Source organism: Pseudophryne corroboree, chromosome 4 (assembly GCF_028390025.1).
Source record: "Pseudophryne corroboree isolate aPseCor3 chromosome 4, aPseCor3.hap2, whole genome shotgun sequence".
NCBI lineage: Eukaryota > Metazoa > Chordata > Amphibia > Anura > Myobatrachidae > Pseudophryne > Pseudophryne corroboree.
In genome coordinates this window covers 272,788,468-272,804,109 of record NC_086447.1, presented here as the reverse complement: position 1 = coordinate 272,804,109, position 15,642 = coordinate 272,788,468, and the positions used below count along the sequence as shown (strand labels likewise).

The window sequence follows — 15,642 nt, the reverse complement described above, 5'->3', positions numbered from 1 at the left end:
GGTAAGTTTTTTAATCAATACAATTAGAATTTTAATTGATAATTCCAGTTTTTGTTTTTATCTTCTTCAAAGGGAATTTAATCTTAACCACATGTGATGAAACCATATGTGATGAAACATTCTCATACTGTATAATACCACAAAGCTGGTCCTGTTGGCCCCTGTTCCACACTGAATTGTAAATAACAAGTATTGAGATGCTAAAACAGTTTCATGTGTACAGAAGCAAATATTGCGCAAGTTTCTTTATCAATAAAAAAACTAACGAAGATTTAAATATCTTATTGACAATAAATATATTGTTTGGCCCCAAATTGGAATTGATATGAATAGCACTTTCATGACAAAGCAGTGACTATTGAGATAAATTACACTATATTACAAACATAACAACATATACTAATATTGTATAATTATGTATTTAAGATTTGTTAAAGAAAGTCTTACAGGTTTATCTTTGAAATACATTTACAGCATGATATCCGAAAATATTATAGATCACGTTAAGATTAGCCGGTTATCATTTCTGAATTTTGTTCCCTTTGAATCTAATTTTTGAAAATTCTGGGATCATTTTTTATACAGGTGCCGGAATCCCGATCGTCAGAATGCCGGCAGAGGGGCGAGCAGAACGAAGCCCCTGTCGGGCTTGCTACGCTCGCCACACTGTGGGCTTGGTGGCTTGCTTCGCTCGCCATGGGTTCTCTTCCCACTCCATGGGTGTCATGGACACCCAGGAGTGGGAATACCTGTGGCAGCGCTGCCGGCATTCTGGCGTTGGTAATTTAACCATTGGGATTCCGACCGCCGGGATTCCAACTACATCCCCTGTGTCTATGCAAGTCATGAACCGCTGTGTCTCTGTATCTCATGCTCCTGTGTCTTTGCAGCTCATGCTACCTGTGTCTCCGAAACTCATGCCCCATGTTGCTGCGGCTTATGCCCCCTTGCCTCTGTAGCTTATACTGCCTGTGTATATGCAGCTCATGCCTCCTCTCAGACGTGTAGACAGAACTTTGTGGGCCCCATAGTAACATTTTGAAGAGGGTCCTGTGCCAGTGCTTGTAGAAAGACACCTCTCCACAGCAGTTTTCATTTTATGCCCCATAGTAGTGCCCTAGTTGACATTATATCACACTGTAGGGCTGCAAGTACACATTAAGCAGCACTCAGTTCAAATTTTGCCACACTTCATATTGTGCCACATTACAGTGCCCCAGTTCATAAGTCATTACAGTGCCCCAGTTCATAAGTCACATTACAGTGCCCCAGTTCATATGATGTAACATCATAATGCCCTCCAGTTAATTTTTTTACCAGATTACAGTGAGCAGGTCCAGGGGCATAACTAAATAGATTGCAGGCCCCAAGGTAAAAGTGTGTAAGGGCCCTATAGACCACTTAATGGTGAAAAATGTATATAACACATGTAACTTTGACAGGGGAGGTGGGCCCCTCTCAGCTCTGGCCCCCATAGCAGCTGCACTCCCTGCACATATTGTAACTACACCCTTGCCTTCCCTTTGTCAGTCACCAGGAGGTCACAGCTTGGTACATACCTCTCGGCTGATTGGGAGCATTTAACCAGATTAGCCAGGAATCAAATAGGTGTGTACCCAGTTTAAGCCTGGTTTACCTAAATAAACTAACCTTAAACCATACCCCACCAAATTATGTGACCTCCCCACAATCCAGCCCCGAGCCTCATTGTTTAAGCCTGATAGGCTTATTTTGTCTTTTGTTCTGTTGAATGCAGCAGCGGCTCCTACTTAATTGTAGTAGGGGCTGCCGTGCCTGGAGAGGAGACAGCCAGCATCGGGTCCCGGCACCTGTTCAATGGATCTGGCTTGTGCATGTACAAATCCCCGGCTTCTCTGGACTGCATTGGCTGCAGCCCATAGAAGCTGGATTGGGCTGCGCGAAAGGCAGGGTGTGGGCTTCTAGAGGAAGCCAGCTCTCAGCATATCACTGCCCGTTCTGGCAGTCCCGTAGGGAGAAAACACCTCCCAATGGGACAGCCTTGTGTGTCTGTGACTGACAGGTACAGTAGGTCTTACAATAGGAAGTCACTATTAGTCTCAGAGAAGCCAGTCACAGACTGCTTCTGGCTTCATTGAAACTGATCAGGGTGGTGGATTTTACCTGGGGGGTGGCAGTCCTGCAGCCCATAGGTAAAATTCTGCCATGGTTGGGTGTTGTATCAAAGAGATCTACTGCACTTTTCAGTAAGGTTTTTTGTTGTTTTGTTTTATAGCCCGCTGTGTAGAGGCACCAGCCCTGCACTGCCCAGCCATGGGTTGGTTTCCACTATGGAAGAAAGTCCATGTTACTGTATATTGGGAATATCATTTTGGGGCTTGTATTCATTACTGCAATAGGGCTTCACTCTTATGGTCTTTATATTATATTCAAAATCACGCTAGACTGGGAGTTAGTTAAAGTTTAACGGTGAGTGCTTCAGTTTATTTATGTATTACTGTAAACAGCACCAATTCTGTGCTGAAGCAGCATTGAAACCAGTGTAGCAGGGAATTTATATATTTATTCAAATTGGACATATATTTACAGCAATTTCCATTTTTTTCTAACTAAAGTTGCCCACACACAAAGCAATGGAGTGTCCGAGGGCCGATATATTGAGTGGCCCCCACACGGGGTGATCCGGTGCCCGACTGCCCGCTCTGCTGGCCCTCCTACGCATAGCGCTGCATGGGATTGTCCGCCTGCATCGCTGATCTTTTGAACAGGCTGAAAGCTCAGTGATGTAGGAGGACGACCCCACGGGTGCGTGCAACGGACGACATCAGGCCCACACACGGAATGATATAGCTGCTATATTGTTCCAATTCATTGGATCACCAGCTATATCGTGCTGTGTATGAGCACTCAAAGTTTGAAAGCTAGTTGGGTGTTTTGTAGGAATGAGGGTGATCATCAGCACTCACAACACATTAGAATTGGTATTAGTATGGTATTGCATTATTTTTATAGCTAATATACTTAATTTCTATAGTTTTGTTTATTGTACTACTAAGAGGGTGCACATGGGTATGGCATATGTGCCCATGCTTTTACTGGACAGGGCAGCAATTTTGTGTATAAAATCATAGAGCATGTCAAATTTATATTAACAGTTCAGACATGCATTGGTCAAACCACAGGAATCTATGTTGCATTGAAATGCATTGTTGTATCTTATAGGTAATAGCATGCTGCTTCGAGTACTTCCTTCTGTCTATGAGATGCAGCCACAGCCAATACATCACTGCCTGAGGAAACTGGTGTCACAGATGCATCACTTAGATGAAGGAGAACAGCATCATATGCTAAGGTTGTTACAAGCAATAGCAAAAACAAAACAACCCAAGGTACAGTAATAAATAATGAAACCTATTCTATTGTGCCTATTGCTTTTTGGGGTTCAGTATGAAAAGCCAGTGCTTGGGATGCCGGTGGTCAGTATAGCGACGCTGGCATCCCGATCGTGGCAATGCCGACAGGGCAGAGGCGTAACTAGGGTTTTTGGAGCCCAGGGCAAGATTACAAATGGCGCCCCCCCCCCTGAAGAAAAGGGGCGTGGCTACTGAAAATGGGCCCTGAAAACTAGTGATGTGCACCGGAAATTTTTCGGGTTTTGTGTTTTGGTTTTGGATTCGGTTCCGCGGCCGTGTTTTGGATTCGTACGCGTTTTGGCAAAACCTCCATGAAAATTTTTTGTCGGATTCGGGTGTGTTTTAGATTCGGGTGTTTTTTTACAAAAACCCTCAAAAACAGCTTAAATCATAGAATTTGGGGTTCATTTTGATCCCATAGTATTATTAACCTCAATAACCATAATTTCCACTCATTTTCAGTCTATTCTGAACACCTCACACCTCACAATATTATTTTTAGTCCTAAAATTTGCACCGAGGTCGCTGGATGGCTAAGCTAAGCGACACAAGTGGCCGACACAAACACCTGGCCCATCTAGGAGTGGCACTGCAGTGTCAGGCAGGATGGCACTTCAAAAAAATAGTCCCCAAACAGCACATGATGCAAAGAAAAAAAGAGGCGCACCAAGGTCGCTGTGTGACTAAGCTAAGCGACACAAGTGGCCGACACAAACACCTGGCCCATCTAGGAGTGGCACTGCAGTGTCAGACAGGATGGCACTTCAAAAAAATAGTCCCCAAACAGCACATGATGCAAAGAAAAAAAGAGGTGCACCAAGGTCGCTGTGTGACTAAGCTAAGCAACACAAGTGGCCGACACAAACACCTGGCCCATCTAGGAGTGGCACTGCAGTGTCAGGCAGGATGGCACTTCAAAATAATTGTCCCCAAACAGCACATGATGCAAAGAAAAAAAGAGGCGCACCAAGATCGCTGTGTGACTAAGCTAAGCGACACAAGTGGCCGACACAAACACCTGGCCCATCTAGGAGTGGCACTGCAGTGTCAGGCAGGATGGCACTTCAAAAAAATTGTCCCCAAACAGCACATGATGCAAAGAAACATGAAAGAAAAAAGAGGTGCAAGATGGAATTGTCCTTGGGCCCTCCCACCCACCCTTATGTTGTATAAACAGGACATGCACACTTTAACGAACCCATCATTTCAGCAACAGGGTCTGCCACACGACTGTGACTGAAATGACTGGTTGGTTTGGGCCCCACCAAAAAAGAAGCAATCAATCTCTCCTTGCACAAACTGGCTCTACAGAGGCAAGATGTCCACCTCATCATCATCCTCCGATTCCTCACCCCTTTCACTGTGTACATCCCCCTCCTCACAGATTATTAATTCGTCCCCACTGGAATCCACCATCTCAGGTCCCTGTGTACTTTCTGGAGGCAATTGCTGGTGAATGTCTCCACGGAGGAATTGATTATAATTCATTTTGATGAACATCATCTTCTCCGCATTTTCTGGAAGTAACCTAGTACGCCGATTGCTGACAAGGTGAGCGGCTGCACTAAACACTCTTTCGGAGTACACACTGGAGGGGGGGGGGGGGGGGGGCAACTTAGGTAAAATAAAGCCAGTTTGTGCAAGGGCCTCCAAATTGCCTCTTTTTCCTGCCAGTATACGTTAGTGATGAGCGGATTCGGTTTTACTCGGTTTTACTCGGTTCTCAAAACCGAATCTTATTGGCTCACTGATGTCACGTGTTTTGGATAGCCAATAAGATTCGGTTTTGAGAACCGAGTAAAACCGAGTAAAACCGAATCCGCTCATCACTAGTATACGTACGGACTGTCTGACGTGCCTACTTGGATGCGGTCACTCATATAATCCTCCACCATTCTTTCAATGGTGACAGAATCATATACAGTGACAGTAGACGACATGTCAGTAATCGTTGGCAGGTCCTTCAGTCCGGACCAGATGCCAGCACTCGCTCCAGACTGCCCTGCATCACCGCCAGCGGGTGGGCTCGGAATTCTTAGCCTTTTCCTCGCACCCCCAGTTGCGGGAGAATGTGAAGGAGGAGCTGTTGACGGGTCACGTTCCGCTTGACTTGACAATTTTCTCACCAGCAGGTCTTTGAACCTCTGCAGACTTGTGTCTGCCGGAAAGAGAGATACAACGTAGGTTTTAAATCTAGGATCGAGCACGGTGGCCAAAATGTAGTGCTCTGATTTCAACAGATCGACCACCCGTGAATCCTGGTTAAGCGAATTAAGGGCTCCATCCACAAGTCCCACATGCCTAGCAGAATCGCTCTGTTTTAGCTCCTCCTTCAATGTCTCCAGCTTCTTCTGCAAAAGCCTGATGAGGGGAATAACCTGACTCAGGCTGGCAGTGTCTGAACTGACTTCACGTGTGGCAAGTTCAAAGGGTTGCAGAACCTTGCACAACGTTGAAATCATTCTCCACTGCGATTGAGTCAGGTGCATTCCCCCTCCTTTGCCTATATCGTGGGCATATGTATAGGCTTGAATGGCCTTTTGCTGCTCCTCCATCCTCTGAAGCATATAGAGGGTTGAATTCCACCTCGATACCACCTCTTGCTTCAGATGATGGCAGGGCAGGTTCAGGAGTGTTTGGTGGTGCTCCAGTCTTCGGCACGCGGTGGCTGAATGCCGAAAGTGGCCCGCAATTCTTCGGGCCACCGACAGCATCTCTTGCACGCCCCTGTCGTTTTTTAAATAATTCTGCACCACCAAATTCAATGTATGTGCAAAACATGGGACGTGCTGGAATTTGCCCAGATGTAATGCACGCACAATATTGCTGGCATTGTCCGATGTCACAAATCCCCAGGAGAGTCCAATTGGGGTAAGCCATTCTGCGATGATGTTCCTCAGTTTCCGTAAGAGGTTGTCAGCTGTGTGCCTCTTATGGAAAGCGGTGATACAAAGCGTAGCCTGCCTAGGAACGAGTTGGCGTTTGCGAGATGCTGCTACTGGTGCCGCCGCTGCTGTTCTTGCTGCGGGAGGCAATACATCTACCCAGTGGGCTGTCACAGTCATATAGTCCTGAGTCTGCCCTGCTCCACTTGTCCACATGTCCGTGGTTAAGTGGACATTGGGTACAACTGCATTTTTTAGGACACTGGTGACTCTTTTTCTGAGGTCTGTGTACATTTTCGGTATCGCCTGCCTAGAGAAATGGAACCTAGATGGTATTTGGTACCGGGGACACAGTACCTCAATCAAGTCTCTAGTTGCCTCTGAATTAACGGTGGATACCGGAACCACGTTTCTCACCACCCAGGCTGACAAGACCTGAGTTAACCGCTTTGCAGCAGGATGACTGCTGTGATATTTCATCTTCCTCGCAAAGGACTGTTGGACAGTCAATTGCTTACTGGAAGTAGTACAAGTGGTCTTCCGACTTCCCCTCTGGGATGACGATCGACTCCCAGCAGCAACAACAGCAGTGCCAGCAGCAGTAGGCGTTACACTCAAGGATGCATCGGAGGAATCCCAGGCAGGAGAGGACTCGTCAGACTTGCCAGTGACATGGCCTGCAGGACTATTGGCTTTCCTGTGTAAGGTGAAAATTGACACTGAGGGAGTTGGTGGTGTGGTTTGCAGGAGCTTGGTTACAAGAGGAAGGGATTTAGTGGTCAGTGGACTGCTTCCGCTGTCATCCAAAGTTTTTGAACTTGTCACTGACTTATGATGAATGCGCTGCAGGTGACGTATAAGGGAGGATGTTCCGAGGTGGTTAACGTCCTTACCCCTACTTATTACAGCTTGACAAAGGCAACACACAGCTTGACACCTGTTGTCCGCATTTGTGTTTAAATAATTCCACACCGAAGAAGTAATTTTTTTTGTATTTTGACCAGGCATGTCAATGGCCATATTCGTCCCACGGACAACAGGTGTCTTCCCGGGTGCCTGACTTAAACAAACCACCTCACCATCAGAATCCTCCTTGTCAATTTCCTCCCCAGCGCCAGCAACACCCATATCCTCATCCTGGTGTACTTCAACAGTGACATCTTCAATTTGACTATCAGGAACTGTACTGCGGGTGCTCCTTCCAGCACTTGCAGGGGGCGTGCAAATGGTGGAAGGCGCAAGCTCTTCCCGTCCAGTGTTGGGAAGGTCAGGCATCGCAACCGACACAATTGGACTCTCCTTGGGGATTTGTGATTTAGAAGAACGCACAGTTCTTTGCTGTGCTTTTGCCAGCTTAAGTCTTTTCATTTTTCTAGCGAGAGGATGAGTGCTTCCATCCTCATGTGAATCTGAACCACTAGCCATGAACATAGGCCAGGGCCTCAGCCGTTCCTTGCCACTCCGTGTCGTAAATGGCATATTGGCAAGTTTACGCTTCTCATCAGACGCTTTCAATTTTGATTTTTGGGTCATTTTACTGAACTTTTGTTTTTTGGATTTTACATGCTCTCTACTATGACATTGGGCATCGGGCTTGGCAGATGACGTTGATGGCATTTCATCGTCTCGGCCATGACTAGTGGCAGCAGCTTCAGCACGAGGTGGAAGTGGATCTTGATCTTTCCCTATTTTAACCTCCACATTTTTGTTCTCCATTTTTTAATGTGTGGAATTATATGCCAGTATCAATAGCAATGGCCTACTACTATATATACTGCGCACAACTGAAATGCACCACAGGTATGGATGGATAGTATACTTGACGACACAGAGGTAGGTAGAGCAGTGGCCTTCCGTACCGTACTGCTATATATACTGGTGGTCACTGTCAGCAAAACTCTGCACTGTACTCCTCCTATATAATATACTGGTGGTTCCCAGTGCCCACAATAAAGCAGTGTGAGCACAGATATATGCAGCACACTGAGCACAGATATGGAGTGTTCTTCAGCCAGACAACGTATACTGGTGGTCACTGGTCAGCAAAACTCTGCACTGTACTCCTCCTATATAATACAGCTGCTCCCCAGTCCCCACAATTAAGCAGTGTGAGCACAGATATATGCAGCACACTGAGCACAGATATGGAGTGTTTTTCAGGCAGACAACGTATACTGGTGGTCACTGGTCAGCAAAACTCTGCACTGTACTCCTCCTATATAATACAGCTGCTCCCCAGTCCCCACAATTAAGCAGTGTGAGCACAGATATATGCAGCACACTGAGCACAGATATGGAGTGTTTTTCAGGCAGACAACGTATACTAGTGATGTGCACCGGAAATTTTTCGGGTTTTGTGTTTTGGTTTTGGATTCGGGTCCGCGGCTGTGTTTTGAATTCGGACGCGTTTTGACAAAACCTTCCTGAAATTTTTTTGTCGGTTTCGGGTGTGTTTTACAAAAAACCCTCAAAAACAGCTTAAATCATAGAATTTGGGGGTCATTTTGATCCCATAGTATTATTAACCTCAATAACCATAATTTCCACTCATTTTCAGTCTATTCTGAACACCTCACACCTCACAATACTATTTTTAGTCCTAAAATTTGCACCGAGGTCGCTGGATGGCTAAGCTAAGCGACACAAGTGGCCGACACAAACACCTGGCCCATCTAGGATAGAGATGAGCGGGTTCGGTTTCTTTGAATCCGAACCCGCACGAACTTCACTTTTTTTTCCACGGGTCCGAGCGACTCGGATCTTCCCGCCTTGCTCGGTTAACCCGAGCGCGCCCGAACGTCATCATGACGCTGTCGGATTCTCGCGAGGCTCGGATTCTATCGCGAGACTCGGATTCTATATAAGGAGCCGCGCGTCGCCGCCATTTTCACTCGTGCATTGAGATTGATAGGGAGAGGACGTGTCTGGCGTCCTCTCCATTAGAATAGAGATAGATAGATTAGATAGAGAGAGATTGTGCAGAGTCGCAGACAGAGTTAGTTTACCACAGTCAGTGACCAGTGCAGTTGCTAGTTAACTTTTATTTAATATAATATATCCGTTCACTTCTCTCTGCTATATCCGTTCTCTGCCTGAAAAAAAAAACGATACACAGCACAGTCAGTCACACAGTGTGACTCAGTCTGTGTGCACTCAGCTCAGCCCAGTGTGCTGCACAGTCATCAATGTATAAATTAAAAGCTTATAATTAATTGTGGGGGAGACTGGGGAGCACTGCAGGTTGTTAGCAGGAGCCAGGAGTACAATTATATTAATTAACAGTGCACACTTTTGCTGCAGGAGTGGTGACCAGTGCCTGACCACCAGTATAGTATTGTTGTATACTACTAATATCTCTTTAAATATCAACCAGTCTATAGTAGCAGCAGACACAGTACAGTGCGGTAGTTCACGGCTGTGGCTACCTCTGTGTCGGCACACGGCAGGCAGTCCGTCCGACCAGAATTGTATTATTTATTATTATATACCTACCACCTAACCGTGGTTTTTTTTTCATTCTTTATACCGTCATAGTGTCATCCTAATTGTTACGAGTATACTACTATCTCTTTATCAACCAGTGTACAGTGCGGTAGTTCACGGCTGTGGCTACCTCTGTGTCGGCACACGGCAGGCAGTCCGTCCGACCAGAATTGTATTATTTATTATTATATACCTACCACCTAACCGTGGTTTTTTTTTCATTCTTTATACCGTCATAGTGTCATCCTAATTGTTACGAGTATACTACTATCTCTTTATCAACCAGTGTACAGTGCGGTAGTTCACGGCTGTGGCTACCTCTGTGTCGGCACACGGCAGGCAGTCCGTCCAACCAGAATTGTATTATTTATTATTATATACCTACCACCTAACCGTGGTTTTTTTTTCATTCTTTATACCGTCATAGTGTCATCCTAATTGTTACGAGTATACTACTATCTCTTTATCAACCAGTGTACAGTGCGGTAGTTCACGGCTGTGGCTACCTCTGTGTCGGCACACGGCAGGCAGTCCGTCCGACCAGAATTGTATTATTTATTATTATATACCTACCACCTAACCGTGTTTTTTTTTTCATTCTTTATACCGTCATAGTGTCATCCTAATTGTTACGAGTATACTACTATCTCTTTATCAACCAGTGTACAGTGCGGTAGTTCACGGCTGTGGCTACCTCTGTGTCGGCACACGGCAGGCAGTCCGTCCGACCAGAATTGTATTATTTATTATTATATACCTACCACCTAACCGTGGTTTTTTTTTCATTCTTTATACCGTCATAGTGTCATCCTAATTGTTACGAGTATACTACTATCTCTTTATCAACCAGTGTACAGTGCGGTAGTTCACGGCTGTGGCTACCTCTGTGTCGGCACACGGCAGGCAGTCCGTCCGACCAGAATTGTATTATTTATTATTATATACCTACCACCTAACCGTGGTTTTTTTTTCATTCTTTATACCGTCATAGTGTCATCCTAATTGTTACGAGTATACTACTATCTCTTTATCAACCAGTGTACAGTGCGGTAGTTCACGGCTGTGGCTACCTCTGTGTCGGCAGTCGGCAGGCAGTCCGTCCATCCATAATTGTATTATTATTATAATATATACCACCTAACCGTGGTTTTTTTTTCATTCTTTATACCGTCATAGTGTCATACTAGTTGTTACGAGTATACTACTATCTCTTTATCAACCAGTGTACAGTGCGGTAGTTCACGGCTGTGGCTACCTCTGTGTCGGCAGTCGGCAGGCAGTCCGTCCATCCATAATTGTATTATTATTATAATATATACCACCTAACTGGTTTTTTTTGCATTCTTTATACCGTCGTCATAGTGTCATACTAGTTGTTACGAGTATACTACTATCTCTTTATCAACCAGTGTACAGTGCGGTAGTTCACGGCTGTGGCTACCTCTGTGTCGGCAGTCGGCAGGCAGTCCGTCCATCCATAATTGTATTATTATTATAATATATACCACCTAACCGTGGTTTTTTTTTCATTCTTTATACCGTCGTCATAGTGTCATACTAGTTGTTACGAGTATACTACTATCTCTTTATCAACCAGTGTACAGTGCGGTAGTTCACGGCTGTGGCTACCTCTGTGTCGGCAGTCGGCAGGCAGTCCGTCCATCCATAATTGTATTATTATTATAATATATACCACCTAACCGTGGTTTTTTTTTCATTCTTTATACCGTCGTCATAGTGTCATACTAGTTGTTACGAGTATACTACTATCTCTTTATCAACCAGTGTACAGTGCGGTAGTTCACGGCTGTGGCTACCTCTGTGTCGGCAGTCGGCAGGCAGTCCGTCCATCCATAATTGTATTATTATTATAATATATACCACCTAACCGTGGTTTTTTTTTCATTCTTTATACCGTCGTCATAGTGTCATACTAGTTGTTACGAGTATACTACTATCTCTTTATCAACCAGTGTACAGTGCGGTAGTTCACGGCTGTGGCTACCTCTGTGTCGGCAGTCGGCAGGCAGTCCGTCCATCCATAATTGTATTATTATTATAATATATACCACCTAACCGTGGTTTTTTTATACCACCTAACCGTGGCAGTCCGTCCATAATTGTATACTAGTATCCAATCCATCCATCTCCATTGTTTACCTGAGGTGCCTTTTAGTTCTGCCTATAAAATATGGAGAACAAAAAAGTTGAGGTTCCAAAATTAGGGAAAGATCAAGATCCACTTCCACCTCGTGCTGAAGCTGCTGCCACTAGTCATGGCCGAGACGATGAAATGCCAGCAACGTCGTCTGCCAAGGCCGATGCCCAATGTCATAGTACAGAGCATGTCAAATCCAAAACACCAAATATCAGAAAAAAAAGGACTCCAAAACCTAAAATAAAATTGTCGGAGGAGAAGCGTAAACTTGCCAATATGCCATTTACCACACGGAGTGGCAAGGAACGGCTGAGGCCCTGGCCTATGTTCATGGCTAGTGGTTCAGCTTCACATGAGGATGGAAGCACTCAGCCTCTCGCTAGAAAACTGAAAAGACTCAAGCTGGCAAAAGCACCGCAAAGAACTGTGCGTTCTTTGAAATCCCAAATCCACAAGGAGAGTCCAATTGTGTCGTTTGCGATGCCTGACCTTCCCAACACTGGACGTGAAGAGCATGCGCCTTCCACTATTTGCATGCCCCCTGCAAGTGCTGGAAGGAGCACCCGCAGTCCAGTTCCTGATAGTCAGATTGAAGATGTCAGTGTTGAAGTACACCAGGATGAGGAGGATATGGGTGTTGCTGGCGCTGGGGAGGAAATTGACCAGGAGGATTCTGATGGTGAGGTGGTTTGTTTAAGTCAGGCACCCGGGGAGACACCTGTTGTCCGTGGGAGGAATATGGCCGTTGACATGCCAGGTGAAAATACCAAAAAAATCAGCTCTTCGGTGTGGAGGTATTTCACCAGAAATGCGGACAACAGGTGTCAAGCCGTGTGTTCCCTTTGTCAAGCTGTAATAAGTAGGGGTAAGGACGTTAACCACCTCGGAACATCCTCCCTTATACGTCACCTGCAGCGCATTCATAATAAGTCAGTGACAAGTTCAAAAACTTTGGGTGACAGCGGAAGCAGTCCACTGACCAGTAAATCCCTTCCTCTTGTAACCAAGCTCACGCAAACCACCCCACCAACTCCCTCAGTGTCAATTTCCTCCTTCCCCAGGAATGCCAATAGTCCTGCAGGCCATGTCACTGGCAAGTCTGACGAGTCCTTTCCTGCCTGGGATTCCTCCGATGCATCCTTGCGTGTAACGCCTACTGCTGCTGGCGCTGCTGTTGTTGCCGCTGGGAGTCGATGGTCATCCCAGAGGGGAAGTCGTAAGCCCACTTGTACTACTTCCAGTAAGCAATTGACTGTTCAACAGTCCTTTGCGAGGAAGATGAAATATCACAGCAGTCATCCTACTGCAAAGCGGATAACTGAGTCCTTGACAACTATGTTGGTGTTAGACGTGCGTCCGGTATCCGCCGTTAGTTCACAGGGAACTAGACAATTTATTGAGGCAGTGTGCCCCCGTTACCAAATACCATCTAGGTTCCACTTCTCTAGGCAGGCGATACCGAGAATGTACACGGACGTCAGAAAAAGACTCACCAGTGTCCTAAAAAATGCAGTTGTACCCAATGTCCACTTAACCACGGACATGTGGACAAGTGGAGCAGGGCAGGGTCAGGACTATATGACTGTGACAGCCCACTGGGTAGATGTATGGACTCCCGCCGCAAGAACAGCAGCGGCGGCACCAGTAGCAGCATCTCGCAAACGCCAACTCTTTCCTAGGCAGGCTACGCTTTGTATCACCGCTTTCCAGAATACGCACACAGCTGAAAACCTCTTACGGCAACTGAGGAAGATCATCGCGGAATGGCTTACCCCAATTGGACTCTCCTGTGGATTTGTGGCATCGGACAACGCCAGCAATATTGTGTGTGCATTAAATATGGGCAAATTCCAGCACGTCCCATGTTTTGCACATACCTTGAATTTGGTGGTGCAGAATTTTTTAAAAAACGACAGGGGCGTGCAAGAGATGCTGTCGGTGGCCAGAAAAATTGCGGGACACTTTCGGCGTACAGGCACCACGTACAGAAGACTGGAGCACCACCAAAAACTACTGAACCTGCCCTGCCATCATCTGAAGCAAGAAGTGGTAACGAGGTGGAATTCAACCCTCTATATGCTTCAGAGGTTGGAGGAGCAGCAAAAGGCCATTCAAGCCTATACAATTGAGCACGATATAGGAGATGGAATGCACCTGTCTCAAGTGCAGTGGAGAATGATTTCAACGTTGTGCAAGGTTCTGATGCCCTTTGAACTTGCCACACGTGAAGTCAGTTCAGACACTGCCAGCCTGAGTCAGGTCATTCCCCTCATCAGGCTTTTGCAGAAGAAGCTGGAGGCATTGAAGAAGGAGCTAACACGGAGCGATTCCGCTAGGCATGTGGGACTTGTGGATGCAGCCCTTAATTCGCTTAACAAGGATTCACGGGTGGTCAATCTGTTGAAATCAGAGCACTACATTTTGGCCACCGTGCTCGATCCTAGATTTAAAGCCTACCTTGGATCTCTCTTTCCGGCAGACACAGGTCTGCTGGGGTTGAAAGACCTGCTGGTGACAAAATTGTCAAGTCAAGCGGAACGCGACCTGTCAACATCTCCTCCTTCACATTCTCCCGCAACTGGGGGTGCGAGGAAAAGGCTCAGAATTCCGAGCCCACCCGCTGGCGGTGATGCAGGGCAGTCTGGAGCGACTGCTGATGCTGACATCTGGTCCGGACTGAAGGACCTGACAACGATTACGGACATGTCGTCTACTGTCACTGCATATGATTCTCTCAACATTGATAGAATGGTGGAGGATTATATGAGTGACCGCATCCAAGTAGGCACGTCACACAGTCCGTACTTATACTGGCAGGAAAAAGAGGCAATTTGGAGGCCCTTGCACAAACTGGCTTTATTCTACCTAAGTTGCCCTCCCACAAGTGTGTACTCCGAAAGAGTGTTTAGTGCCGCCGCTCACCTTGTCAGCAATCGGCGTACGAGGTTACATCCAGAAAATGTGGAGAAGATGATGTTCATTAAAATGAATTATAATCAATTCCTCCACGGAGACATTGACCAGCAGCAATTGCCTCCACAAAGTACACAGGGAGCTGAGATGGTGGATTCCAGTGGGGACGAATTGATAATCTGTGAGGAGGGGGATGTACACGGTGATATATCGGAGGGTGAAGATGAGGTGGACATCTTGCCTCTGTAGAGCCAGTTTGTGCAAGGAGAGATTAATTGCTTCTTTTTTGGGGGGGGTCCAAACCAACCCGTCATATCAGTCACAGTCGTGTGGCAGACCCTGTCACTGAAATGATGGGTTGGTTAAAGTGTGCATGTCCTGTTTTGTTTATACAACATAAGGGTGGGTGGGAGGGCCCAAGGATAATTCCATCTTGCACCTCTTTTTTCTTTTCTTTTTCTTTGCATCATGTGCTGATTGGGGAGGGTTTTTTGGAAGGGACATCCTGCGTGACACTGCAGTGCCACTCCTAGATGGGCCCGGTGTTTGTGTCGGCCACTAGGGTCGCTAATCTTACTCACACAGCTACCTCATTGCGCCTCTTTTTTTCTTTGCGTCATGTGCTGTTTGGGGAGGGTTTTTTGGAAGGGACATCCTGCGTGACACTGCAGTGCCACTCCTAGATGTGCCCGGTGTTTGTGTCGGCCACTAGGGTCGCTAATCTTACTCACACAGTCAGCTACCTCATTGCGCCTCTTTTTTTCTTTGCGTCATGTGCTGTTTGGGGAGGGTTTTTTGGAAGGGCCATCCT

The 15,642-nt window shown here is 46.2% G+C and overlaps 1 protein-coding gene across 2 annotated transcripts in view; it reads left to right on the top strand.

Annotated features, from left to right (window-relative positions):
• Window positions 1–15,642, top strand: part of VEPH1 (ventricular zone expressed PH domain containing 1) — a 988,289-nt gene that overhangs the window by 212,207 nt on the left and 760,440 nt on the right. For both annotated transcript variants that reach the window (XM_063916128.1, XM_063916129.1), the window contains exon 5: window positions 3,202–3,368. In XM_063916128.1, coding sequence (XP_063772198.1) covers window positions 3,202–3,368 — 167 coding nt within the window. The remainder of the gene's footprint in view (window positions 1–3,201; window positions 3,369–15,642) is intronic.